Source organism: Bombina bombina, chromosome 4 (assembly GCF_027579735.1).
Source record: "Bombina bombina isolate aBomBom1 chromosome 4, aBomBom1.pri, whole genome shotgun sequence".
NCBI lineage: Eukaryota > Metazoa > Chordata > Amphibia > Anura > Bombinatoridae > Bombina > Bombina bombina.
Window position 1 is genome coordinate 660024453 of NC_069502.1, and position 27941 is coordinate 660052393.

Here is a 27941-nt window from a genome sequence, read left to right on the forward strand (position 1 = left end):
ATATTGTGAGGCAGTATCAGACATGGTTCTTAAAGCGTCAGTATGCTCTACATTTTGTCTCACCCCAGAGCTATCTCGCTTACCTCTAAGTTCAGGTAGTCTGGCTAATACCGCTGACAGTGTATTATCCATGACTGCCGCCATGTCTTGTAAAGTAAACGCTATGGGCACCCTAGATGTACTTGGCGCCATTTGAGCGTGAGTCCCTTAAGTGGGAGTCAAAGGGTCTGACACGTGGGGAAAGTTAGTCGGCATAACTTCCCCCTTGTCAGATTCCTCTGGTGATACATTTTTTAAAGACAGAAAATGATCTTTATTGCATAAAATGAAATCAGTACATTTGGTACACATTCTAAGAGGGGGTTCCACCATGGCTTTTAAACATAATAAACAAGGAGTTTCTTCTATGTCAGACATGTTTATACAGAATAGCAATGAGACTAGCAAGCTTGGAAAACACTTTAAATCAAGTTAACAAGCAAATATAAAAAACGGTACTGTACCTTTAAGAGAAACAAATTTTGTCAGAATTTGAAAAACAGTGAAAAAATGCAGTAAATCAAACAAAATTTTTACAGTGTGTATAATAGGCTAACAGAGCATTGCACCCACTTGCAAATGGATGATTAACCCCTTAGTTCAAAAAACGGATCAAAAAAACGAAATAGACGTTTTTTAACAGTCACAACCAACTGCCACAGCAAGCTGTGGCCCTACCTTCCCCAATAAACGACTTTGGAAAGCCTTTGGGCCCTTTAGAGATGTCCTATAGCATTCAGAGGGCCTTTGAGGGAAGCTGGATGTCACAGTTTGTAATTTTAACTGCACCAACTGTAACTTTTATACTACAACAGTGGAAATTGTTTCTAGTCAAAATTTAAGCCAGCCATGTGGAAAAAACTAGGCCCCAATAAAGTTTTATCACCAAAGCATATATAAAAACGATTAAACATGCCAGCAAAAGTTTTATATTGTAAATATCATAAGGGTATTACCCCTGAGAGTAAGCATGATACCAGTCATTATTAAATCACTGTATTCAGGCTTAACTTACATTAATCCGGTATCAGCAGCATTTTCTAGTGTTTTCCATCTCTAGAAAAAATTATAACTGCACATACCTGATAGCAGAATAAACTGCACGCCATTCTCTCGCTGAAGTTACCTCATCTGTGTAATCCCCTCAGACATATGTGAGAATAGCAATGGATCTTAGTTACAACCTGCTAAGATCATAGAAACCTCAGGCAGATTCTTCTTCTATTTACTGCCTGAGATAAAATAGCACAACTCCGGTACTATTTAAAAATAACAAACTTTTGATTGAAGAAAATAAACTAGCTATATTTAACCACTCTCTCCTACAACGTCCTTGCTTGTTGAGAGTTGCAAGAGAATGACTGGGTATGACAATTAGGGGAGGAGCTATATTACAGCTCTGCTGTGGGTGTCCTCTTGCAACTTCCTGTTGGGAATGAGAATATCCCACAAGTAATGGATGATCCGTGGACTGGATACACCTTACAAGAGAAATGAGGCCATTTTTTTTTTTTAAAGGAAACAATGAATTTACACCATATTAAAGTGAACATCTTCTAGTTTGTAGATAAATAGGCAAAACAAACATTTAAAAAATATATATTTTTTAAGAAGCCGGAAATTGACTAGCATATAATTCTAAATCTACAAATTTTCCATTCATCTATGGTCATATAGGAGACTTTAAAATTCTGTTGTGGCAGTAGAATTATAAATCAGATATTCATGCTGAAATTCATACACATAACACCTCACTTATATACACCAATGCATTTATGACAGAACCCAAATTAACTCACAGACCTCCACAAACATAGGCAATAACACAGGCACAATGATACCCACATATCTGCTCACACACACATAAACCCAAAAATACACATGAACCAACAAATAAAACACACACTTCCCACTCACATAGACATTCAAACAGTTATACCTATACATAGATACTGAATGCAAAAAAAATACAAAGGTAAACAGACATCCGCGTTAACAACAACAGCAACAAAATACAGATAAACATATATTAACACCCATGCACTTGTATACAAACAAACCCACATAAATGGCCATGTACAAACTTACACCCAGAAACTCAAGTAAAAGTAGGCACCTACAGCACTCACAGGCAAAGGCATATAGATAACACAGAAAAATAAACAAATATGCTTTCACACATGCAGCCACAAAGAGACCCATATTAGTAAGCAGACACAAGCATTGACACTCTCACCTCCATCTGCCAGACATAAATAACACAACATAAATATCTATCCACAGCCACCTACACACAAGCTACCAACGTCTTAAAGGCACAAAAACAAATGCTCTTTCAAGCACACTGCACTCGCTTTCAGCTTTGTGTGTATTGGGTACTTGTAAAGCGCGGCTAATCACCCGTAAGGGTCTCAAGGCGCTGCTCATTTTATCGACCTCGGAAGGATGAGAGGCTGAGTAGACCTCACCGGGGATCGAACCTGCAACCCTTTTGTTGCTATAGAGCTCAGCCACAGTGCCTTAGCATGCTGAGCTATCTGTCCGGCTACCAAGCTTTCACCCAGGCATCTATCAATGTTCCAAAACACCCAAGGATACCTCAAACACAAACACACAGGAACTCTGAGGCCCACACATTGACATCTAGATACATTTGCTGCTACCAACACAGTGACTCATAAGGAACAAAGCACACAGCACAGAGACATTCCTATCAGCACGGTCACTCACAGCACACCAGACCTTACCAGGAAAACAAACAAAAAGTGCTGAATTCTTTTAAACAATTAAAACACCTCTTTTGCTGCCTACAGCTCTGATATGGGTCTAAAAAGCTTTGTCCTCTGACTCTGCGGAGCTGGCTGTACAACTTGCTGCATTGGAAGGAAGCCATCTCTCTGGGACCAGGATGTTAGCTCCTCCCTATCTACTTTATACAATCTATGCTTCCCTTAAAAAGGTTTAAATGAAACAAAGACTCTGAGTATGAAGCAGCAAACAATTCCTGTTATTTGGGAAATTTTGGAAATTACGTAAACCAACATATCAAACAAAACAAAATAGGATATAGCAATCTGCATACAAATGAATGCAGCATACACATAAATACTTATCCTTTTAATATGATTGAAAATAATAAAAAGAAAAGTAATTTATTAAAGTAGATTATGCCTGAGGAAACAGGCAGCAAGGCTGAGAAACGTGCTGCGTACCTGTTTTAAGAGCTAGATATGCTTATCAGCTCTTTAAGATTTTAACATGCTTTTAATAAATGGTGTTTTGTTTGTTTAATACCATTTGTGTTCACATCATTATTCCTGTGAGGCTGTTTGAGCCCAGCTGGGAGTAGCAGACTCCACATCCTGGTTCAGTAAGCTGAGACACTGTGAGATCTCAGTCTGCTTCAATCAGCAGGTTTGGTGCTGCTCCACTTGTGAGTATATTATTTGCCACATAGAGGAAAGAATTCTACATTGTGAAATTTTATTGCACCAAGAGGCGCCTTCTTTTTATTTCTCTTTGTCTTAAAGAGACACTGAACCCAATTTTTTTTCTTTTATGATTCAGATAGAGCGTGACATTTTAAGCAACTTTCTAATTTATTCATATTATCAATTTTTCTTCAATCTCTTGCTATCTTTATTTTAAAAGCAGGAATGTAAATCAAAGCAGCAAGCCCATTTTAGGTTCAGCACCATGGATAGCGCTTGCTTATTGGAGGATTACATTTACCCACCAATAAGCAAGCATAAGCCAGGTTCACAACCAAAAATGGGCCGGCTCCTATGGATCAGAATACTGCTTTTTAAATAAAGATAGCAAGAGAACGAAGAAAAATTATCAATATAATATTGATAATATGCTCTATCTGAATATTATAAATTGGTGTCCCTTTAATAATAAAATTATGTTTACATGAATGATCCCTCCCTCTCATTTAATATTACATTAGTGCCATTACAAAAAACATACATTATACAAGTTTTCTCAAGTGCCTCCAACACACAAAACAGAATAACAATTGCTTAAAAGCATCCAGGGTGCTACTGTAAAAGTAAAAAATATTTGCCCTGCTATTGCCTTTGCTAGAATTTGGCCATAAATTATGAATACAAAGGGCCAGATTACAAGTGGAGTGCAATTTAACGGTCCCGCTCGCGCTAACCCAATGGACGCAAAAAGCCATACTTTGAATATGTAGATAGCGTTAACTTATTCCCCGATAGAAGTCAATGGAGGAAAAAAGTAGAAAAGACACACTACTTGCACGTAAACTTGATCGCATATTCTCAAGTGCGCTAACCCAACATGAAAATATGAATATTTCACATTGCAATGTTCTTCACATAGTAGAATATATTTTATTTATTTATAAATACATATTTCTACACATATCTGATGGTATTTTGGTCAATACATAGCTATACCTATATATCTACCTGTATACATGAACATATATAGTTATAGATATATACATATATATTTGAGAATATCTATTTATAAATACTTAGCACACATATTCTATGTGCAGAACATTGGAATGTGAAACGATCGGGATGTTTGACGGCCCCTGCTAGCGGCCGATTGGCCGCCAGTGAGCAGAGGGCGGCATTGCACAAGCATTTCACCATAAATGCTTTGCAATGTTAAATGCAGACAGCATATGCGAGGTCGAGCGGACATGATTCGCTACAGTGAATCATGTCTGCTCGACTGTTGTTAAATCTACCCCACCGTCTTCACAGCAGAGAAACACTCTAAACACAGATCCAATCAGATCTGATGGATTATTTAACTGCTCCTTAAGCTAGCCTGCATGTTTGGGCCCCCAAACTGCATCCGCAGCTTTATAAATGGGGACCTATAAAGTGGGTAGTTAGTTTCTCTATTGGTGCTTCTGATCTGGTGTCTACTCTGCGACATTGGCTATCCAGATTTGACCTTTGATTTTTTGCTTGTTGACTATTTTGCACTGTCTGACTTTGCCTCTAGTCCTTTTGCATATCTGTCTTAAACTCCCTGTTCATGCATTGCTCCAGTCAAATAGATACTGCCTTAGTTTCTGCATTGTTTTAGTCACAGAAATCCAGCATGCATACCTGAGTTGATCTTGTCACAGCAACCCTGCATATGTAAAGTCACAGAGACCCAGCCTGTGTTCATTCCTGCATTGCTCCAGTTCCAGATACCCAGACATGGACTTATTCTCCATCCTAACCGGGACCTTTTGTCTTATACAGTTAAGGTTCACTTCCTGCAGGCTTTTTTCTATGGTCTGCCATTATGGGTTCCACTATCCGCATCAGTGTAATCACAGCACATACTGTTATTATGTGTACAAAGTGTTTACTGCAGCATTCCTCAGGTTTTATTTATTATGTCTAAAAGTGGTAAATTCTCTGGGAAACCAACATCATTGGACCCTTTTTGTGCTTGGAATTTTCTTCAGCATGACAGCACTTCTGCACCTGGGCTCCAAAAACCTGACAAAGTGAACTTTTGTGGAAAAGATCAAGGGACGTAGCCCTTCAGAACACACAGTTGCTACAGTGTGAGATCATGACACAACACCACTGATCCAAAAAAATATCTATTTATGCACTTTTAGGAAGGCTAACGGTTGAACATAATCAGTGGCTATCTTAGATCATCTTTGAGAAGATTTTAAAGTCAGTGGAGCAAAACAGTGATATGGAATATAATGGTTGTAAAACTTCTAAGGTGAACCTCTGATGAAGAGACAATTATATCTGCAGAAAGGGAGGTAATATTGCTTTGCAGAAGCTGTGGCAGAGAATGATTGTTGTTGTTAAGTATTGATAGCCTCCTTTGGAAATAGCCAACCTGGTGAGAAAGGCTTTTACATTAATATAAAAGTGACAATATTGCATCTCACATTTCTTTTTTATTTCTAGGTCTCTTAGTGAGGACATTTCTGTGATTATCCGAATTTTTTCATGAACATTTCCATATCTGGCAAATTATCTACCCCACCCTGCCAGAAACACATGCACAGAGGCACAAAGGGATACAACGGGAGACTGAGAGATTAAGATTTATAGTGAAAGAATAATTGTGCAGATACAAAGAGAAAAAACAGAAAGAGAGTGTGATTTCAAAAAACAAAACAAACACATTTAAAATGGAATTAAAGTTTATGTAATAATTAACCATGTACTTACAGGCTTACAATGCCATTTTGGGTTCTAGTGAAACTTTATGGCATAAAATCATATTGCACATAATGCCCTATTGTTAGAAATGTTATAGTCACAGATTACTTGCACTTTTTTAGGACTGCCTAAAGGTTTGTAATTTATGAAAATAAATCATTGTTATTTATGGTGGTATGAATTCTTTATATTATTTGTATTATAAACCAAGTACAAAGACTATAATCCACATTAACCTTTTATGTATCTACTATCTCCTATATCACCCATATTGTGGGATGTGCATCAACTTTGTACTGTGAACAGTTCCACTTTTTTGTGATATGGACGCTGTTCATTATGTGAATTTTATCTATACTCAAGTTTATTTCTATATGGTAGTGTTTTTCAAAGCTGCTCTTGATGCCCCCCTAGCAGGTCATATTCTACAGATTTCCCTATATAAACACCCTAAGTCAATGGCAATGATTAAGTTCAGCTTACTTGTTAGGTATATAATAAATCTAAGAACTATTGATTTAGAGGAATAAAATGAAATATTCATCCTCAAAGGTTCAATTTAGTGTAAGAAGCCAGCAAGGTATGTTTAGAGTTACAAAACACAACTCAGAGACCCCATGAGGAGGGATGTGACCTTAACACCACCTGAACCAAATCTTTTTGTGTTTTTAATATTTAAACATATTCCCCAAGATTGAGTGCCCACTGCTGTATGCTGTAACTTTTATTTGTATATGTTATTAATCCCTAGTGAAGTTGGCCTCAAGTCTTTTATGGGAATGTTGCACAAATTATGGGCTATGCACTCGCCATGTTCTACAAGTGCTGCTGCTAATGGTTCGTATTAATCTATCTGTGAGAGCAGTGTGTGTGCTTGTGTGTGTGCTTGTGTGTTTGTGCTTATGTGTGAGTGCTTATATGTGCGTGTTTGTGTGAGTGTACTTGTGTTTGTGTGCATGTTTTTGTGTGTGCGCTTGTGTCTGCGTGCATGCTTGTGTATGTGTGCTTATGTGTGCGTGCTTGTGTGAGTGTACTTGTGGATGTGTGCGTGCTTGTGTGTGCGTGCTTGTGTGTGTGCTTGTGTGTGCGTGCTTGTGTGAGTGTACTTGTTTCTGAGTGCATGCTTGTGTGTGCGTGCTTGTGTGTGCTTGTGTGTGTGCTTATGTGTGTGTGTGCTTGTGTGTGTGCTTATGTGTGTGTGCATGTGTGTGTGCTTATGTGTGTGTGTGTACTTGTGTTCTTCATCAACAATGCAGGTATATTTCTATCTCTTTATTATTTTCTTAATGTCTGTCTCAATTGTTTTCATAAAACAAGCCCTTTTTGTCTATATTTTGTTTGAGTCACTGTTGTATTGAATAATTTTTCTTTTAACAATTCTTTTTTCCTTCTTTCTTTATGACTTTCACTATACTAAGTAACATGGAGACAGTTATTTTAATGAGGAAATGTGAAACAACAAACACGTTTGGCAATGGGTGTCTGGCTGTCTCCTATTAGAACTCCCTAAACACTTGATGAGCTTAGAATGCATCTTGAAAGTTCCTATTGCTACCTGCTGCTAATGCTGTTTTTAATCATTTTATTTTTATATTAAAACGTCTATTGAGAATCTACGCTTGTCATAATTACCATAAGCTTTGGTAAACTAAGCAAATGTAATTTACTTGCAAGCTATTTTCTAAGAATAAGGAAAACATTTTTGTTCTCCTTAAAAGTCATAATCCACCATTTAAGTGTTTTTATTGAATGAATGTTAATTTCTCCATATAAAATATAACCTTCAAATTAAGAAAAACACAAACAGAATATCACAACATAGCAATGGTATTTATTCCATGTAATGCTATAGGGATAAATATTCAAATGCAAACATTGTATCTGCTGCACTTCTCTGTGAGTCCCTTCACTGGCTCCCCATTCACAGCAGAATTCATTTTAAAATTCTCACCCTGACCTACAAAGCCCCTTCCAATGATATTTCCCACTGCCTATCCTCACTAATCAACAAATGTATTCCAGGCCGCCCACTAAGATCCAACAATGATCTGCTCCTTGTATCTTCTATTATAACCTTTTCCATTACTAGACTGCAGGACTTCTCTCAACAGTATCTACCCTCTGGAAGGCTCTCCCTCCCACTATCAGACTTTCCCCTAATCTGCCTTCTTTTAAATGCTCCCTAAAGATATTTTTGATCAGGGAAGCCAACTCACTAACAATTTAATTCCACTTACATAATAATGGCCCTTATCTAACTCTGCATTAACATCATTCTCACCCTTGCAGTCCTCACCTTCTGTTTCTTACCCTCCTACCCTTTTAGATTGTACGTTTCCATGGGAATAGAAGCCCTCAACTGCTACTGTATGTGTTTGTCAAATATTTTCTTCTCTGTTTCAAGTTTTGTATCATTGTTTTATTTAAACGAATTGTACCCATGGACAGCGTTGCAGAATATGTCGACACTTTATAAATAAAGTATAATAAATAATAATAATAAACATTTTGCTAATCAAATATGTTAGTAAATCAAATTATTTGGCACAATTAAAACAGTATATGCTCAACAGCCATTTTGCATTTCTTTAGAATAAATTCATGTGATAAAATGCACAAATCATTTGCCTGACTTTATAAGTTTGCTGCATCTATAAAGGCTATGTAATCATTCCCTCTCAAACAGAATTGCTGTGGACAGCACAACTTCAGTGACCTATTTTTTACCCTAATGTTTGTGCACATTTTTTTTTATCTTTGTATATGTATGGAACATGGATTGCCCCCTTAGAATTATTTAAAGACACTCAAAGCAGTGGCAGAATGCTCAAGTTTATTATTCCTGGTAAAATAAGTTAAATAAATACAAATAAATAAAATAAAATATTTATCCTAACATTTTTTTTCTTGTAATTAAATACTTCCATAGTAGTTTTGTAAAAATAATCCTTTTCAAGTTGTTTCATTTTACACATTTCAAACAAATGTTGGTTCTTGTATTAATAGTTATATACTCAAGAGAAAGCAAGAAATAAGAAATCTTTTAACATTATTTGTAAAACCTTTGCTTTCCCACAATACACTGTCAGTTTATACTTTTAAACATCTGATTGCAAAATGTCAAACAGTTTTATGTGTCTGGGTCTTTTTTATTTTGATAAATACAGAAGGTATGAAATTTAGTCATTACAATTAAAAGGCCAACCATACTGTATATAATTCAAAGAACAATGTTTACACATTGATTTGTCCTTTAGAAGGGATGGCAGTGAAGACACATTTTCTTACATGAAATATTTATAATGCATTGAGGATGCAGAGCGTCAGCAGAGCAAAAATCACTTTGTTACCATAGTAACTGTAGGAGGACTGCTGTCTCTCTGGAGGTCATATTGTCATGTGAACTAGCTAGCATGTATTTAACATGTCTATGGTTTTACAAAAGTTAAATGGCTATTAACAAGCTGGGAGAATTTTAAATCTAAACATAAAAGCTCCATACCATTTTTCATATATTCACAATAGGGATCTGGTGCTGCGTTGCACCAAATTATACAAATATAAAACAAAGTGATTTGCTTCAGCTTTAAGATCACATACATCAAAAAATGTCTTCATTCTTGTAGTAAAAGTATCATTTTTCCCCCCTTAAGGTCATATTCATTGTATTTTTTTTTGTTCTTTTTATTTAAAAATACATTATTATCATTTGTATTTGTGCTGTCATGACGGCTGAGAATTGTGTACATAGACAACACTATACAAATGAATATACATAAGTACAGTTTCTGTAAATGGGTTCTTTGCGGCTGTACGTTTAGTATACCCTTATTCATGGAATATGTCAGTTTAGTTAAATAAATAAATAATTCACATTTAATAAAAGCATAACATATACACTACACCAGTATTCCACAATGTAAATGCAAACAATAATAAGACCACTGTGTTGATTTCCCCCCCCCCCCTAAAAAGGAAGATATGTTGTATTGCACATATGAAGACTCATAACAGAACAATTACAATGCAGAAGTTCAAAGAAAAAAGTGATAATTAAATAACATTCAAATTAGTATCATTGAAAAAGTCTGTGAAATAATTATCAAGCTTGATTTCTGACATTTATCTTGAAAAGTTTGCTTATGTGCATATATAACAGGTGTGATCTTGTGCAATTCTACATGCAAATTAAATTACTGTGCATTTTAAACATTGATACAATATTGATTCTTAAAGACAAGATTGATTCAATTATCTTGTCTTTCAGCAGAATAATTTATTCTGCAAGAGACAGTTGGTAAAAAAAGCATGAATATGTCACAGTAAATGCAATACCGGGCAACAAAATCTAAAATGTTATATATGTCTTTCAATATGTTATTGTGAACAAGGATCTCTATTTATGAAGTTATTCAGAATTGAGATGATAAAAATGAAATACTTTGTTGCCATATAGTGTAAGTTGTCACAAGGATAAAATACTTGTATTGTGTGCTGTGTTGTGGATTTATAATGACTGTGAACGCGTAAAGGGATATACAACAGTCTGTTTCATTGTTGTAATAAAAAAACACTAAGCAGTGGGTTATAAATAATAAAATAAATATTGCAGTATATATTATTCATCATTTTAAAAGGATTTTACCTTTTATTTGCGTATTTAGTTTTTTACTTGCTTTGTGAAGGGTCTATTACTTCATGTCACATTCCCACAAGGGGGATGTGGTCTCTACAGCAAAGCAAAGTATTAATTTTTCCTTAGAAGTGGTTACTAGGAGATATTTGTACTAGTCAGTTTCTTGCCCATAGTCAGTAGAGAACTTTTGCTGCAAAAATCATGTGACAGTAAATCCTTTCTAACACAATGTTTTTTTTTTATGTTTACTTTAACATATATATATATATATATATATATATATATATATATATATATATATATATATATATATATATATATATATATATATATATGTGTGTGTGTGTGTGTGTATATATATAATTGTATTTTTAAACTAAATGAGTACTGTTTTTATATTCTATTATTACAGTGTGACAAAGCTCTGCATGGTATGACCATAAACTGTACTTTTAAACTCAACTACATGCTCTATGAAAGGACAGAAAATCTGGTTCAAACTTCAAGGCACAGATCTTGACTGTAAATGAGAGATCTCATATGTGTTTCAGAATTGTCATGTTCTGTGTATTGCTACTTGGAGACAGGAATAATTTTTGAATATTTGTTAAAAATTAAAGTGATGGTAAATTTCAGACTTTAAGAATGTTTTAATGAAACATATATTAGTGTATAAGCAAAACCACGTTTTTTTGATTTTGTAAAAATGTATATATATATTTTATAATAAAAGATTTATAATCCTAATTGGTATCTTCTGTTTCTCCGCCCCCTTTTATTTCCTCTTTTGGCTGGGCTGTGACATAGAGAGCAGTCACACACAATTTTTACCTAGGCTTCCTAAGGGCTTTCAAAGGGCTGGACTTCAAGAGAACCATATAGCACACAAACTGATTGGCTGTTCATTGGAATTGTCATTAAAAAGTGTTAATCCCAGGGGACCAGTATTACATTATAAAAGAAGCATTACTACAGGCACAGAATTAACCCATTTCACAGAAAGATTAAAAAAAAGTACATATACTTTTTTAATGGCAAAGATTACATATATGGCATTTGATTAGCTAAAGTTTACCATCACTTTAAGTTTTTTATTATCATGATAAAAGAGTTTTTAATTACGAAGATCTACCTGCTATATAAAGGTATTGATATTCCAAACTCGTTTAATATCAGAAAAAACAGATCAGCTGTTATTTTTTTTTTATCAAATTGTCTCTTCAAGTCAAACACAGCGAAGACTGATAATTCTTACAATGTTCAATCTCCATTTCACCACATTAGCAATGTTAACAACAGATAATGGTTGGCTGTCGATCACTGAAAACCAAAATGGGTTAGTGGGGTTAACGAAATCCATGTGTGTGGTGCAAATACATAAAGTGGTATTTCTGATAAGTGTCAAACAATCTAAATGGTATCTGTATATGGGTATGATAGGTATTATGGGCATGATGTTTTTAAATCATGAATTTTCTATGTCCAGTCTTTCTTTTTTCATTGCATTGTATGGGTAACTTTTTGATATTCATTCATTCTAATGTTGAAGAACACATATTGGGTGACAAGAAAAAAAAGCCAATAAACATGATTGACAAGATTGGAATCAACCCCTTTGATAGTAAAATTTGCATTGTTTCACAGGCCTGGGACATATCCTTTGAAAAGAGCCTTGAATGTTGTTAATTTTACTCCCTTTACTGTGGCCAATTAGGAACAGGTATAAATAAGTTCTTACACATTTCAACCAATCACTTTTATGCATGTAGGAACGTTAGAGTTCTGAAATCCACAAAAAAAGCACTTCAGCTTCTCTGGGGCAGCAGTAACACTATAAAATATTCATAGTTAAATTACAGGAAAAGCAAGAAAAATAAATAATGAAAGTGAATTGAAATTTCTTTTGAGTAATATATAATTAATTGTTGGGGAAGTTTACAAGTAGAGCACAATTTATAGAGAGGGTGCATTATCTTGTGATTGGATTCATGTGAACTATAATGCACAATATTGTATTACAGTTGAATGGTTATAGATTTTAACCAACGCTATACCTTTATGAAATAGTGCAGAGCGATATTAGCACACTCAATGAACTTATATAACAAAAGGTCAGTTAAGTATTAATCTCATGCACAATCCAAAATACCTCCTTAAATTAAGTGCTTTTTGAAACCTAAAGTAAATGACTATTGCTTGCTAGTTTGCATTACATATGAAAATACTTAGCATATGGGGCAAAATGTATATGTGTGTATGTGTATGTTTGTCTGTATATACTGTGTGTGTATATATATATATATATATATATATATATATATAATATATGTGTATGTATGTGTGAAGTGTTTTATGCTTAAAGGGAGATAATAGATGATTAATTGCATGTTTTTATTTGATAGAGCATGCACTGCTATGTAAAATGAAATGCTGCTTGCATTTTTGTGTTCTACTTGTAAGCTAAGCCTTTTAGGGGAATTACATTTTGACTTCACAGTCCCTTTAAGTTAATAGGTTAAAGGGACAAAAAGTAAATGATTCAGAAAGAGCCTGAAATTTTAAACAACTTTCCAATTTACTTCTATCATCAAATTTGCTTTGTTGTTTTGGTATTCTTTGTTGAAGACTTGGGGGTCGATTTATGAAGCAGTGGATGCTGCTTCCGACCCACTCCGCTTCAGTTCCGCCTGAAGCCGAAGTTAAGAATACCGCTGCTCCTTAACTCGCCCACCACCTCTGAGGTTATACGGACAGCAATCAGCCTGATCAAATATGATCGGGTTAATTGACACCCCCTGCTAGCGAATCTGCAGGGGGCGGTAATGCACCAGCCGTTCACAAGAACTGCTGGTGCAATGATAAATGCAGACAGCTTATGTTGCCGGCATTTATCGATGTGCGGCGGACATGATTCACTATAGCAGATCATGTCTGTCCACACCATGATAAATTTGCCCCTAAACCTAAGAAGGTTGTTGGGAATTCAGGGCATACACGTGTCTTATGCAGTCTATGGCAGCAGTGTTTGTATCTATATATTAGAGTGCTATAAACAATTTTGCAAACATAGCTGTCAGGTGGCTAGAGACACATGCACGCTCCTGAACTCACGAAGATTACTAAAATGGAAGGTTGTTTAAAATGTCATACTCTATCTAATCCATTTAAGTTTATCTTTTTTGACTTTACTGTCCCTTTAATTACATAAATAAAAAAGATAAAACTGGTGTTTGCTGCTCTCTAAATCAATCTAAGTTTAATCCCAATGTTTAACAATAAACAGCAGCATAAGTTTTCTTCATAAGCTTTACACAGTGTTGAACTAGAGTATATGTGCATCATAGTAAATACTTGCAGCTCCATGTGCAAAGCAGCGTAAGCTGCTTTGTAGCCCTTGTTTCACACATGCGAGCCTGCTTCCCACAATGTAAGAAGCAGCGGTCATTAGACAGCTGCTTCTTACACTCTTTGCCACCTCTGCGAGAAATCACCCAAAACTCACTCGCTAGGGGTCATTGACAGACCCTTCTCTTGCGTGACCAGTTGGGCGGGCATTACACACTCATCAGAGTGCAAGCGGACGAATGGATCCACTACCCATATGCAGCAAAGGCATGCAGACAACTTCTCAAGTTGAGAAGCTTGTCCTTACGCCGCTTAATACAAGGGGGCCTAGGTTTCTTCACAACCTGGAATATGAGAATAATGTTCTATGATCCTCCTGCATTCTGATTGAGGGATCTGAAATATAGATGTTATCAATTGCAAAGCACAGTCTACCTGGAATTGTGATTACATCAAAGGTATGGTGCGGGGGAAAAAAGTTACCTTTAATATTATCATTTTAATTTTAAATAATTATGACAAGAAATCCAAATCAGTGTAAAATGTTGAAATGCCATATGGATTTAAAATATATTGTTTTACTTTAAAAATGATACTTTGCTTACCAGCCATACTAGTACTAATATTTTGTTTGTCAGTTTAAAAATCATAATGTAATTATATAACTTTTTCCATCCCAAATCTCTAAATGTGGCTGCATTTTTTCTGTATTTGCTTATTGAAGCCATTTCACAATATAAGTGTCAGGTAGCTACTATGGCCAACTGTGCAACAACATCTGTGATGTACTGTTATGTGACATACTGTAAATATATGCTCTAGCTCCAGATTTTGCAACATGTGTAAATATCAGCAAAGCATTACTGTGAATATTTAAAAGGTTTACATCAGTGAATAAATTACTTACAATGGTTTACACACTAAGGGGTATATTTACTAAGCAGCGGATGCTGCTTTCTGCTGCTTAAGACCGCTGCTCCTTAACTCGTCCACCAACTTTTAGGTGGCGGACTGTAATCATCCCGATCCGACACGATCGGGATGATTGACACCCCCTTTCTTGTGAAATGGTTGTGCATTGTTAAATGCCGACAGCGTATGTCCAACCGGGGTTTGATAAATCTACCCCTTTGGCCTAGTTTTGTGGAAACTGGTGATGAAAACGTTTATCTCCATTAAAGTCTGTGAAGATTTTTTATGTTACCACCAGTTTCCAAACTGTACCACAACAAAGGAAGCTAGGCCTATGCTTATAGCAAAATGCATTTTTATAGTGAGGTAGCCAATGAGGCAGGACAACTAGAATTCCTAAAAAATGTAGTTCTAGAATTTACTAGATATGATTAAATAAATGAATCGTTATGTTTTGAGACAGAATGAGCATGACAGCAATGAAATTGTGTGAAATGACATTTTAAGACAGCTCGGAATATTACATTTTACACCAATAGTTCACTATCTAATGTTTTGTATATGTATACTTTAATACACTCAATTTACAATGAAAGACTTAAAGGGACTTTTACTTTAAAATCCTCATGAAAATAACATTTAAACATGTTGAAGTTTTTGCTTAAAAATATGAAGTAAAAGCAGTTTAAATTTAAACTAATATACCAAGATCAGCTGTGAAAATTCTGCTAATGGTCATTGGCTGATAGTTACTTGCTACTAATAGTTATAAGGCTTATCAGCCAATGACCATTAAAAGAAAGCCTCTATCAACCAATGAACATTATCAGGAAGTATATAACTAATACAGCTCTATTAGGTCAAGTTTAAATTTAAAACAGTTTACTTCACACTACTTTCAAGCAACAAAAAATAAACATAATTCTTAAAGAAGATTTTTAAGTGTCCCTTTAACTGAGGAAAAACAAATTACTATTTAACTGTTGGAAATTTATGTGAAATGAATAGAACAGGAAGTAAAACATATTAACGAGCAAAATGAATAAAGTTTTCATTAGGTGCTAATCCATATCTAATCCATATCATAGCCTTAACTTAGTGACTGTTTAGTGCAGACATCCTCAAACTTGGCCCTCCAGAGGTTTTGGAACTACATTTCCCATGATGCTCAGCCAGCACATCAGCTGGTTTAATGGAACATAACTGCGTATGAGTGTTTGAAAGCAGACACAAGTGGTCAATATAGTTTAGTAAGTGATCAACAACATTAATAAAACACTGATAAAAATACAAACTGTGCATCTTGACCAAACTGTCTACTGATTGCAGAGCATACGTTTGCTACTGTGCACATCCCAACCCGTAATGATCAATTTACAAGAGGTAAGACATACTTTTATAAACGTAAGACAGCGTTGTGAATAAAATACACGGTCCATAAAACAGTATTTAGCACATCCAATTGATTCTACTTTATGGCACATTTCTGCACTGTTTGTGACTTTTTAATTGTTTATAAGATTACTGTAAAAAAAATAATCACCAATTCCAATAACAAACCAATTTGGCACAGTACAGATATACCTTGTTCAGATGTCTTAAAAGTTTAGTAAAACCAGCAGGGTTTATTTCTTACGTAATATTGATATGCTTTGCAAATTCAAAATCTCTTTTTTTTATATACAGTATATATTAGCAAAGCAATTAAAGAAATGCCTCACTGCGATATTCAGAATAAAAAGCAGTGCGAAAGCTACTATATGGCTTTATATAAAAGAATGGAACCTACTATGATTATATATATTTTGTTTTGGATTAACTCTTTTGTACAGTACACAATTTAAAGCATGAATTGGTGTTAAATCAATTTTCCCACTAGTGCTCTATTCTGCATGTATAAATCCAAAGAGGAAGCCTTGCACACTATTTACAAACAAGTTGGCACTTACAGAAAATAATTAATAATCCATTGGTCACCTCCTAAAACTGCAAGTAGAAAGACTCTTTCTTAAATTACACTATGCAACAATAGCATATTTAATACATTTCCAGTTGGTACATTCCTGCAAAGTGTTTTGTTATTCCTGGAAAATAAACTCTTCTTTCCAACTCTTGATAATTGCTGCATATAAACTGCTAATCAAGAGAAAGCAAAGGCTGCATATTTTCCTCTTCATTTTTGTCATTGTGTTTTAGTACCCCAGGGTCCACTACTGACTGTGATCTGTAAATAAACAAAAGTAGAACTTTATTCAGCCTAATAATATTAAGATAAGTGTTAAGATTGATATATCACTGTAAAAAAATATTTTACAATCTGTGCTTCACAATGTATTAAAAAAAAAAAAAAAAAAAAAAAAAAAAATCATAGCAGAGTCCATTTATCAAACTGGGAATTCATTTCCCCCCCACCTTAAATATGCATCATAGGAATCTGTTATCAATTTTGCTTTATGCTCTCAGTAGATACCATGAAAATTAAGCAAATTAGATAATGGAAGTAATAGGAAAGTTGCTTAAAATGATAAGCTCTATCTGAGTCATGAAAGAAAAAATGTTGGGTTTCATGTAAGGTGACCATATTGCCGCTTTAAAAAGGGACACATATAAAAAAAATACATATATTAGGGTTCTTATACAAAACATTTCTTTAAACAGCCCTGAAAACTGCCCTGACATATGTATTTTTCGTATGTGTACATTTTTAAAGCGGCAATATGGTCACCCTAGTTTCATGTCTCTTTAAGCCAAGCACCTAATGTACTTGCTGTAAGTCTAGAGAAATGGACAAACAATGAAAAAGAACATAAAACTTTAAAGCCCTCATGACATCAAGGTTATCAAGAAGTTGCTGGGCATAATGAAGAAACCATAATTTCCTGATTAATAGAGTCTGTAGAGACCACCTTAGGAATAACTTGTATGTAGTGCAGCCGTATCCTGATTAAAAATCAGGAAAGTAGGATCACAGGAAAAAGCTGAAAGCTTAAAAGTCATTCTAGCAGAATAAATGGCTAAGTGAAGAGGACCTTCCATAAGACAAGTTTATTGTTCAACCCATGCATAAATTCAAATGTGGATTCTCCCACAACCTTCAGAACCAGATTAAGAATTCAAAGAGGAGTAAGGATAAAACCCTGGCATAATTCTTATTAAATACTGAGCCAAAGTCATAAGGAATTTTCACAATTTTGTTGTTATTAAGAACAAATAAGGCAGAAGTCTAAACCTAACGAGAACTAGCTGATATGCCTTTCTCAAATATTCAAGAACTTTAGGAATTTATGAAGAATACCAAAGGTATCCCTTTTTTGTAAACCAAGCCAAAAATATTTTCCACTCCTTTTGATAGACACACCAGGTAAGAGGCTTTCTGGCCTGAAATAAGGTATCAATGACCTTATCAGACAAACCTTTGTGAAACAACCTGCCAAATTCAAGCTCTGAGATTCTGATGAAAGAATTGATTTTGAGAAAGAAGGTTCTTTCTATGAGGAAGCTGTTAAGATGGGAAATAGGAGATTGGATTCAGGTCTGCATACAAAGTCATAAATAAACCGAATCACAATCCCTGATGCTTGTTCTTGTTTTATTCTGGCTTTCAACCTATATAAAAGAAAATGGTGGAAAGATCCTGAAACAAAAGTGGGGTGGTTTGTTATTGAATTAAAAGGCTAAGAGATCTATCTCTGGCAAGCCCCAACATCTTATTATGCGATTGAATACCTCCTGGCTCAATGACCACTCTTCTTAGTGAAAACACTAAGAACTGAGAAAGTCTACCAATTCTTAACTCTCTAGAATGTGAAGAGCTGCGATCATACAACTGTGGCTTTCTGCCCATCTGATTATGCGGGACACTTATTTTTTCTTACCAAGGAACTGCAAGCTCCCCCTTGGTGATTTTGGTAGGCCACTGCTTGCCAAATTGCATGAGTTCCAAAATGTTTATTGGTAATGTTGCCTCACAAAGAGACCAATCTCTCTGGCAACAGCACTATTTGTGAGCATTAAAACCATTTCCTGGTGTCAAATTGCTGTTTGATAGCAGAGGTGGAGGACATGTATTTGCATTACAGACTGCAGTAGCACCTTAGAGTTCTAATCTTTAATCAATGGGAGTCTCATTTTTGAAACAGAAAAATGGAGATGCCTAAAAAGCTCCCAAACTATAATACATGTTTACATGTTTACGTTAATAACCAATGGGCTATGAAGGTGAATTGTACCTACTTGCCAGCACCTTTATCTACTGTGCTTTCCTCAGCTGCAGATAAACTGCTTCCAGAAGATGAGCCCATCAGAGGCAGTGCCAAGGATCTCACATCATCAGATAATTCTTCTTTTCACCTTGGGGATCTGCAACTTTACACAAGGAACAGCACACTGTAGACCAGGGGATCGACAGATAAACCCACATTTCACTTGAGAGGTCAGTGACATCTCCACACTGGGAGATTTTCTATGCCTGGCTGAAAACTCCTGTCTTTCTTTCTGTCCTTTTTGTAAGCAATCTGAGAGGGAATTTGGGTTTCAGATTGGTTTGAAAAGCCCTTTCAACGATGTGTATATTAGTTCTTCAGAGTTTATCTCTATCTTTCTTTGAGACAAAAATGAGACAACTCCACTCGCTTAACATTCAGTGACAGCTGATATGCCTAAAGTCATCAGTGTGGGTCTTTTTGCCAATCGGCAAATGTATGAGGGGGGACAGTATTATTTTACCTCATATATTCATCTTCATTAATCTCCTGCTTAAAATTTGCTCTTAATTGTATTACAGAATAAAAAACACTAATATAATCTTGTTTTACTCTAGACAGAATCCCTTATTTTCCATATACTATTATTCTACAAGCTATAGAAAGAGAAATAAATCATAATAATATAATGAACATGTTCTTGAATCTGGTTGACCTATATTGTGTCATAATTTGCACAGTAATATAGTGTAATTGTTTCCATGTTACATTTTTAATTTCCTGAGGTTGCTACATGTTAATTTATTTTTAGATGCTTTATTTAAAATAATATTTTCCAAAAACATTCCAGATGTAAGATGAGAGGATTTTAAGTATTTAGGGCCAGATTACAAGTGGAGCGCTAAACATTGCTTTTGTGAAAGTGATATTTGCGATCTACTGAGTAGTACCAGCGCACACTAATGTGTGCTGGTATTACAATTTGACACCAATGTGAACATAAGCTCGCGAGAGCGCACTTCCATAGGCTCAAATGGGAGCTTTGTTCTCAGGACGTCAGACACGGCATGAGAACTAGTGCAGCAAAGGAGGTAGGTAGCAAAGCAATGGCAGAACATTTTAAATATATATATGTATATGCTTAAATACATATATATTTATGTGTTAATATGTATATATACACATATTGACACATAAATATATATTATATAAGCATATTCATATACTGTATATTTACTTTGAACACACAGTTCACATTGACTGCAATGTAAAGGCACATTTTAGTGCAGTTTTTTTCTAACACCCCTAACTGCTTTTTGCTGTTATTTTATTAAAAAATAAGGATGCTACTATCTTTATTTTTAATAAAGTGAATCATCATTGATTTGGGGGGCATTTTGGGCACATTTCTAAAATTAACCAGAGATCTGATCTCTGGTTAATTTTATAAGCTCTAATTGCTACCACTAGCTCGCGGTAGCAATAACCAGTCTTTTGTAATGGCTGGTAATTTATAGTGTGCGCGCAAATTTGCCCTATTGCGGGCACTCGAAAAGTTAGAGCTCCTCTTGTATTCTAGCCCTTAATATTTGTCATTGTTTTTTTTTTAAACTACTAATTTTAATGTAATAATAGAGGCATTAAAATGATTAATTTACTTTAAATGTTTGTATAAAAATGTATATTTTTTATGTTCAGCTGGAATGTATAATGTGCACTACGTCATTTGCTGAAGACATTTCCCAGCTTCTATGTCCAGTACCCAACACTTAAAGGGACACTAAACCCAAATTTTTGCTTTCATGATTCAGATAGAGCAGGCAAGTTTACTCCTATTATCAATTTTTCTTCGTTCTCTTGCTATCTTTATTTGAAAACTAAGGAGCCAGACAATTTTTGGTTCAGGACCCTTGACAGCACTTGTTTATTAGTGCTGTCTAATCAGAAAAGACAACCCAGGTTGTGAACCAAAAATGGGATGGTTTCTAAACTTACATTTTCGCTTTTCAAATAAAGATAGCAAGAAAATGCAGAAAAATTGATAATAGGAGTAAATTAGAAAGTTGCCTGCTCTATCTGAATCATGAAAGAAAACATTTGGGTTCAGTGTCCCTTTAAAAGACCCAAAAATGATATCTATAGGTCAAAAAAATGTAAGCCAGATTTGTTTGAGACTTTAGGGTAAATGTTTGCATGAATGTTGTATTGCTTTGACTATACATGGTGAATGTAATGTATGTTTTGGACACTCTAATTGATTTCCTATGCATAATTTACTGATAATAATTTCAAGGCAAAACATAATGTACCTTTTCATGTTTTTGGGTGAAAGGTCCTTTTCCACTTCCTTTGTTGGCATGTTGTAGGAATCCACGTTGTATTCACTCTCATCATCATATTCATGGTCTAATAGTGTCCTTGCCCATGTTCCCATATCATATGGTGGCAACATCCCTCCAAACTCAGATGGTAGGATTTCTGGGTGAATAAGCTGGTGCAAGCTGTTCAAGTTATTTCCATGCAGAAATATCTAAAATGGCCAAGGATATAATATGGATGAAGTCTTATAACAAACTTTATAAGATAAGATATTACTATTTTAAAAATGCAGCTTTATCTTTTTTAGTTTTATATCTATAACCAAATACAGCTCTTTTATGAGCAAACAAATGTCTATATGAAATTATAGAAATTAATCTTAAATATGTAAACACATCAGTTATGACTGACATCAAGAGCACACTAATGTTACAAAGCAAATACTGCATTGTTAAGCAATTAAAATGTGCTTAGTTTTTAGTATTGGATACTGAAAGAAGGTGAAGAATCTTCATCAATCGTTGTTGCAGGTGCAGTTTCTTTGTCTCTCTTCTCTCTTTTCCATGTCTCAACCTTCTAGCTTCACCTGTATTATGTCTGGTTCTGTTGCTCTAGCTTCACCTGTATTGTCTGGTTCTGTTGCTCTAGCTTCACCTGTATTATGTCTGGTTCCATCTAGCTTCACCTGTATTATGTCTGGTTCCATCTAGCTTCACCTGTATTATGTCTGGTTCTGTTGCTCTAGCTTCACCTGTATTATGTCTGGTTCTGTTGCTCTAGCTTCACCTGTATTATGTCTGGTTCCATCTAGCTTCAACTGTATTATGTCTGGTTCTGTTGCTCTAGCTTCACCTGTATTATATCTGGTTCTGTTGCTCTAGCTTCACCTGTATTATGTCTGGTTCTGTTGCTCTAGCTTCACCTGTATTATGTCTGGTTCTGTTGCTCTAGCTTCACCTGTATTATGTCTGGTTCTGTTGCTCTAGCTTCACCTGTATTATGTCTGGTTCTGTTGCTCTAGCTTCAACTGTATTATATTTGGTTATGTTGCTCTAGCTTCACCTGTACTATTTATGGTTCTGTTGCTCTAGCTTCACCTGTATTATTTATGGTTCCTTCTAGCCTCACCTGTATTATGTCTGGTTCCCTCTAGATTCACCTGTATTTGTCTGGTTCTGTTGCTCTAGCTTTACCTGTATTATGTCTGGTTCCCTCTGGCTTCACCTGTATTATGTCTGGTTCCCTCTAGCTTCACTTGTATTATGTCTGGTTCCCTCTAGCTTCACCTGTATTATGTCTGGTTCTGTTTCTCTAGCTTCACCTGTATTATGTCTGGTTCCCTCTAGCTTCACCTGTACTATGTATGGTTCTGTTGCTCTTGCTTCACCTGTATTATATCTGGTTCCCTCTAGCCTCACCTGTATTATGTCTGGTTCCCTCTAGCTTCACCTGTATTATGTCTGGTTCCCTCTAGCTTCACCTGTATTATGTCTGGTTCTGTTGCTCTAACTTCACCTGTATTATGTCTGGTTCCCTTTAGTTTCACCTGTATTATGTCTTGTTCTGTTGCTCTAGCTTCACCTGTATTATGTCGGTTCTGTTGCTCTATCTTCACCTGTATTATTTCTGGTTCCCCCTAGTTTCACCTGTATTATGTCTGGTTCCCTCTAGCTTCCCCTGTATTATGTCTGTTTATGTTGCTCTAGTTTTACCTGTATTATGTATTGTTCCCTCTAGCTTCACCTGTATTATGTCGGTTCTGTTGCTCTATCTTCACCTGTATTATTTCTGGTTCCCTCTAGCTTCACCTTTATTATGTCTGGTTTCCTCTAGCTTCACCTGTATTATGTCTGGTTCCCTCTTGCTTCACCTGTATTATGTCTGGTTCCCTCTAGCTTCACCTGTATTATGTCTGGTTCTGTTGCTCTAGCTTTACCTGTATTATGTCTAGTTCCCTCTAGCTTCACCTGTATTATGTCTGGTTCCCTCTAGCTTCAAATGTATTATGTCTGGTTCCCCCTAGCTTCACCTATATTATGTCTGGTTCCCTCTAGCTTCACCTGTATTATGTCTGGTTCCCCCTAGCTTCACCTGTATTGTGTCTGGTTCTGTTGCTCTAGCTTCACATGTATTATGTCTGGTTCCCCCTAGCTTCACCTATATTATGTCTGGTTCCCTCTAGCTTCACCTGTATTATGTCTGGTTCCCCCTAGCTTCACCTGTATTGTGTCTGGTTCTGTTGCTCTAGCTTCACCTGTATTATGTCTGGTTCCCTCTAGCTTCACCTGTATTGTGTATGGTTCTGTTGCTCTAGCTTCACCTGTATTATGTCGGTTCTGTTGCTCTATCTTCACCTGTATTATTTCTGGTTCCCTCTAGCTTCACCTGTATTATGTCTGGTTCCCTCTAGCTTCACCTGTATTATGTCTGTTTCTGTTGCTCTAGCTTTACCTGTATTATGTATTGTTCCCTCTAGCTTCACCTGTATTATGTCTGGTTCTGCTGCTCTAGCTTCACCTGTATTATACCTGGTTCCCCTTAGCTTCGCCTTTATTATGTCTGGTTTCCTCTAGCTTCACCTGTATTATGTCTGGTTCCCTCTTGCTTCACCTGTATTATGTCTGGTTCCCTCTAGCTTCACCTGTATTATGTCTGGTTATGTTGCTCTAATTTCACCTGTATTATGTCTGGTTCTTTTGCTCTAGCTTCACTTGTATTATGTCTCGTTCCCTCTAGCTTCACCTGTATTATGTCTGGTACTGTTGCTCTTGCTTCACCTGTATAATGTCTGGTTCTGTTGCTCTAGCTTTACCTGTATTAAGTCTGGTCCCCTCTAGCTTTACTTGTATTATGTCTGGTTCTGTTGCTCTAGCTTCACCTGTATTATGTCTTGTTCCCCCTAGCTTCAGATGTATTGTGTCTGGTTCTGTTGCTCTAGCTTCACCTGTATTATGTCTGGTTCCCTCTAGCTTCACCTGTATTATGTCTGGTTCTGTTGCTCTAGCCTCACCTGTATTATGTCTGGTTCCCTCTAGCTTCACCTGTATTATGTCTGGTTCTGTTGCTATATTTTCACTTGTATTATGTCTTGTTCCCTTTGGCTTCACTTGTATTATGTCTGGTTCTGTTGCTCTAGCTTCACCTGTATTATGTCTGGTTCCCTCTGGCTTCACCTGTATTATGTCTGGTTCTGTTGCTCTAGCTTCACCTGTATTATGACTGGTTCCCTCTAGCTTCACCTGTATTATGTCTTGTTCTGTTGCTCTAGCTTCACCTGTATTATGACTGGTTCCCTCTAGCTTCACCTGTATTTTGTCTGGATCTGTTGCTCTAGCTTCACCTGTATTATGTCTGGTTCCTTCTAGCTTCACCTGTATTATGTCTGGTTCCTTCTAGCTTCACCTGTATTATGTCTGGTTCCTTCTAGCTTCACCTGTATTATGTCTGGTTCCTTCTAGCTTCACCTGTATTATGTCTGGTTCTGTTGCTCTAGCTTCACCTGTATTATGACTGGTTCCCTCTAGCTTCACCTGTATTTTGTCTGGTTCTGTTGCTCTAGCTTCACCTGTATTATGTCTGGTTCCTTCTAGCTTCACCTGTATTATGTCTGGTTCCTTCTAGCTTCACCTGTATTATGTCTGGTTCTGTTGCTCTAGCTTCACCTGTATTATGTCTGGTTCCCTATAGCTTCACCTGTATTATGTCTGGTTCTGTTGCTCTAGCTTTACCTGTATTATGTCTGGTTCCCTCTAGCTTCACCTGTATAATGTCTTGTTCTGTTGCTCTAGCTTCACCTGTATTATTTATGGTTCCCTCTAGCTTCACCTGTATTATGTCTGGTTCCCTCTAGCTTCACCTGCATTATGTCTGGTTCCCTCTAGCTTCACCTGTATTATGTCTGGTTCTGTTGCTCTAGCTTTACCTGTATTATGTCTGGTTCCCTCTAGCTTCACCTGTATTATGTCTGGTTCCCTCTAGCTTCACCTGTTTTATGTCTGGTTCTGTTGCTCTAGCTTCACCTGTATTATGTCTGGTTCCCTCTAGCTTCACACCTGTATTATGTCTGGTTCCCTCTAACCTCAACTGTATTATGTCTGGTTCCCTCTAGCTTCACCTGTATTATGTCTGGTTCCCTCTAGCCTCACCTGTATTATGTCTGGTTCTGTTGCTCTAGCTTCACCTGTATTATGTCTGGTTCTGTTGCTCTAGCTTCACCTGTATTATGTCTGGTTCTGTTGCTCTAGCTTCACCTGTATTATGTCTGGTTCCCTCTAGCTTCACACCTGTATTATGTCTGGTTCCCTCTAGCTTCACCTGTATTATGTCTGGTTCCCTCTAGCCTCACCTGTATTGTGTCTTGTTCCCTCTAGCCTCACCTGTATTATGTCTGGTTCCCTCTAGCTTCACACCTGTATTATTTCTGGTTCCCTCTAGCTTCACCTGTATTATGTCTGGTTCCCTCTAGCTTCACCTGTATTATGTCTGGTTCCCTCTAGCTTCACCTGTATTATGTCTGGTTCTGTTGCTCTGTTGCTCTATTGCTCTCTTTTTCCCTTTTTTTTTTTTTTTTTAAAACAATTTTTATTGAAGTCATAAACAAATACAACATAAAGGGTATGCCCCAAAACATTTACAGAAAAAGTGCATATGCAGTATTGTTAGATAAATATTGCAGAAAAAAAACATGTAAAAAGGGCATTATGTATCCATATATCTCAAGCGTTATTATAAGATTTGGGCAATCTATAGTGAGACTTCAGTTTTATAATAAAGGTAGTAGAAACAAAAACGGTCCTCTCTGTGCCGTATAGAAAGTGAATTAGAGTATCTATTCAGGTAAAATTAGGGCCAGGGGGGAGTTAGCTTTATAGTTTTATGGGGGGGTTCCGCTCGAAATAGAGTAGGGAGGGGGTGGAGGTGGGCGGAGCCAGTTAGCATGTCAGGTTTTTAATTACTATTGGGTCTCTAAGCTTTAATACATTATTAGTAAAGTTATCCTCTATTAACGTCATGAGTAAATTAGAGTTAGGGTATGTCACAAAAACATTAAAAGTTTCATAGTCACAGCCTCAGAACCTGCTAAGGACCCACTGGGTTCACAGTACTGTTTGTCAATTTGGCAAGGAACATCAATAGTTGCATCCCCTGTATAAGTAGAATCAGCGTATGGCTGTTGAGTGACACCTCTTCAGACCTGTTCATGTTTTTGGTTTAAGCGGGGAAAATATGGTTTCTAGCAAAGAGCCACTAACTAGAAGACTCAACAGTATTTAGAGAAGATAGCAATCATAATCACTCAGAACAGGAGTAATAGATTATAAGCTATGGGAGTATATACGAAAACTGTGTATATAACCCAGAGCTCAGTATATCTGCTAGCATAGTAGCAGCGTGTAATAGTGGGATTGCGAATAGCAACCAGAGATTAGAGGACCTATTATCCCCTTTCATCTACCAGAGCAAAACAGACTTGGATATAGAGACTATAAACTCAATGGTGAGGCTTTCTGTCTCACAGGAGCTACTGCATTAGTTCAGGCTCTTTGTAATAAAAACATAATTTATGCTTACCTGATAAATTTATTTCTCTTGTAGTGTATCCAGTCCACGGATCATCCATTACTTATGGGATATATTCTCCTTCCCAACAGGAAGTTGCAAGAGTCCACCCACAGCAAAGCTGCTATATAGCTCCTCCCCTAACTGCCATTACCAGTCATTCGACCGAAAACATGCAGAGAAAGGAAAACCATAGGGTGCAGTGGTGACTGTAGTTTAATGGAAAAATTACCTGCCTTAAAGTGACAGGGCGGGCCGTGGACTGGATACACTACAAGAGAAATAAATTTATCAGGTAAGCATAAATTATGTTTTCTCTTGTTAAGTGTATCCAGTCCACGGATCATCCATTACTTATGGGATACCAATACCAAAGCTAAAGTACACGGATGATGGGAGGGACAAGGCAGGTACTTAAACGGAAGTTACCACTGCCTGTAAAAAACCCTTTCTCCCAAAAATAGCCTCCGAAGAAGCAAGGTATCAAATTTGTTAAATTTGAAAAAGTATGAAACGCAGACCAAGACTCCGTCTTGTAATCTGTTCAACAGAAGCCACATTTAAAAAAGGCCCAAGTGAAAACCACAGCTCTAGTAGAATGAGCTGTAATCCCTTCAGGAGGCTGCTGTCCAGCAGTCTCATAAGCTAAATGAATTATGCTTTTTAACCAAAAAGACAGAGAGGTTGCTGAAGTCCTTTGACCTCTCCTCTGTCCAGAATAGACAACAAACAAGGTGAATGTTTGATGAAAATCTG

The 27941-nt window shown here is 36.3% G+C and overlaps 1 protein-coding gene across 1 annotated transcript in view; it reads right to left on the reverse strand.

Moving 5' to 3' along the window:
- Nucleotides 1-17241: 17241 nt before the first annotated feature.
- The window catches only part of CLVS2 (clavesin 2), a 195884-nt gene continuing 185184 nt past the window's right edge, over nt 17242-27941 (reverse strand). Inside the window, exons 4-5 of the mRNA XM_053710775.1 lie at nt 21617-21837; nt 17242-17329 (exon numbers count right to left, since the gene is read on the reverse strand). Of these exons, the coding sequence (XP_053566750.1) occupies nt 17242-17329; nt 21617-21837 (309 nt within the window). The remainder of the gene's footprint in view (nt 17330-21616; nt 21838-27941) is intronic.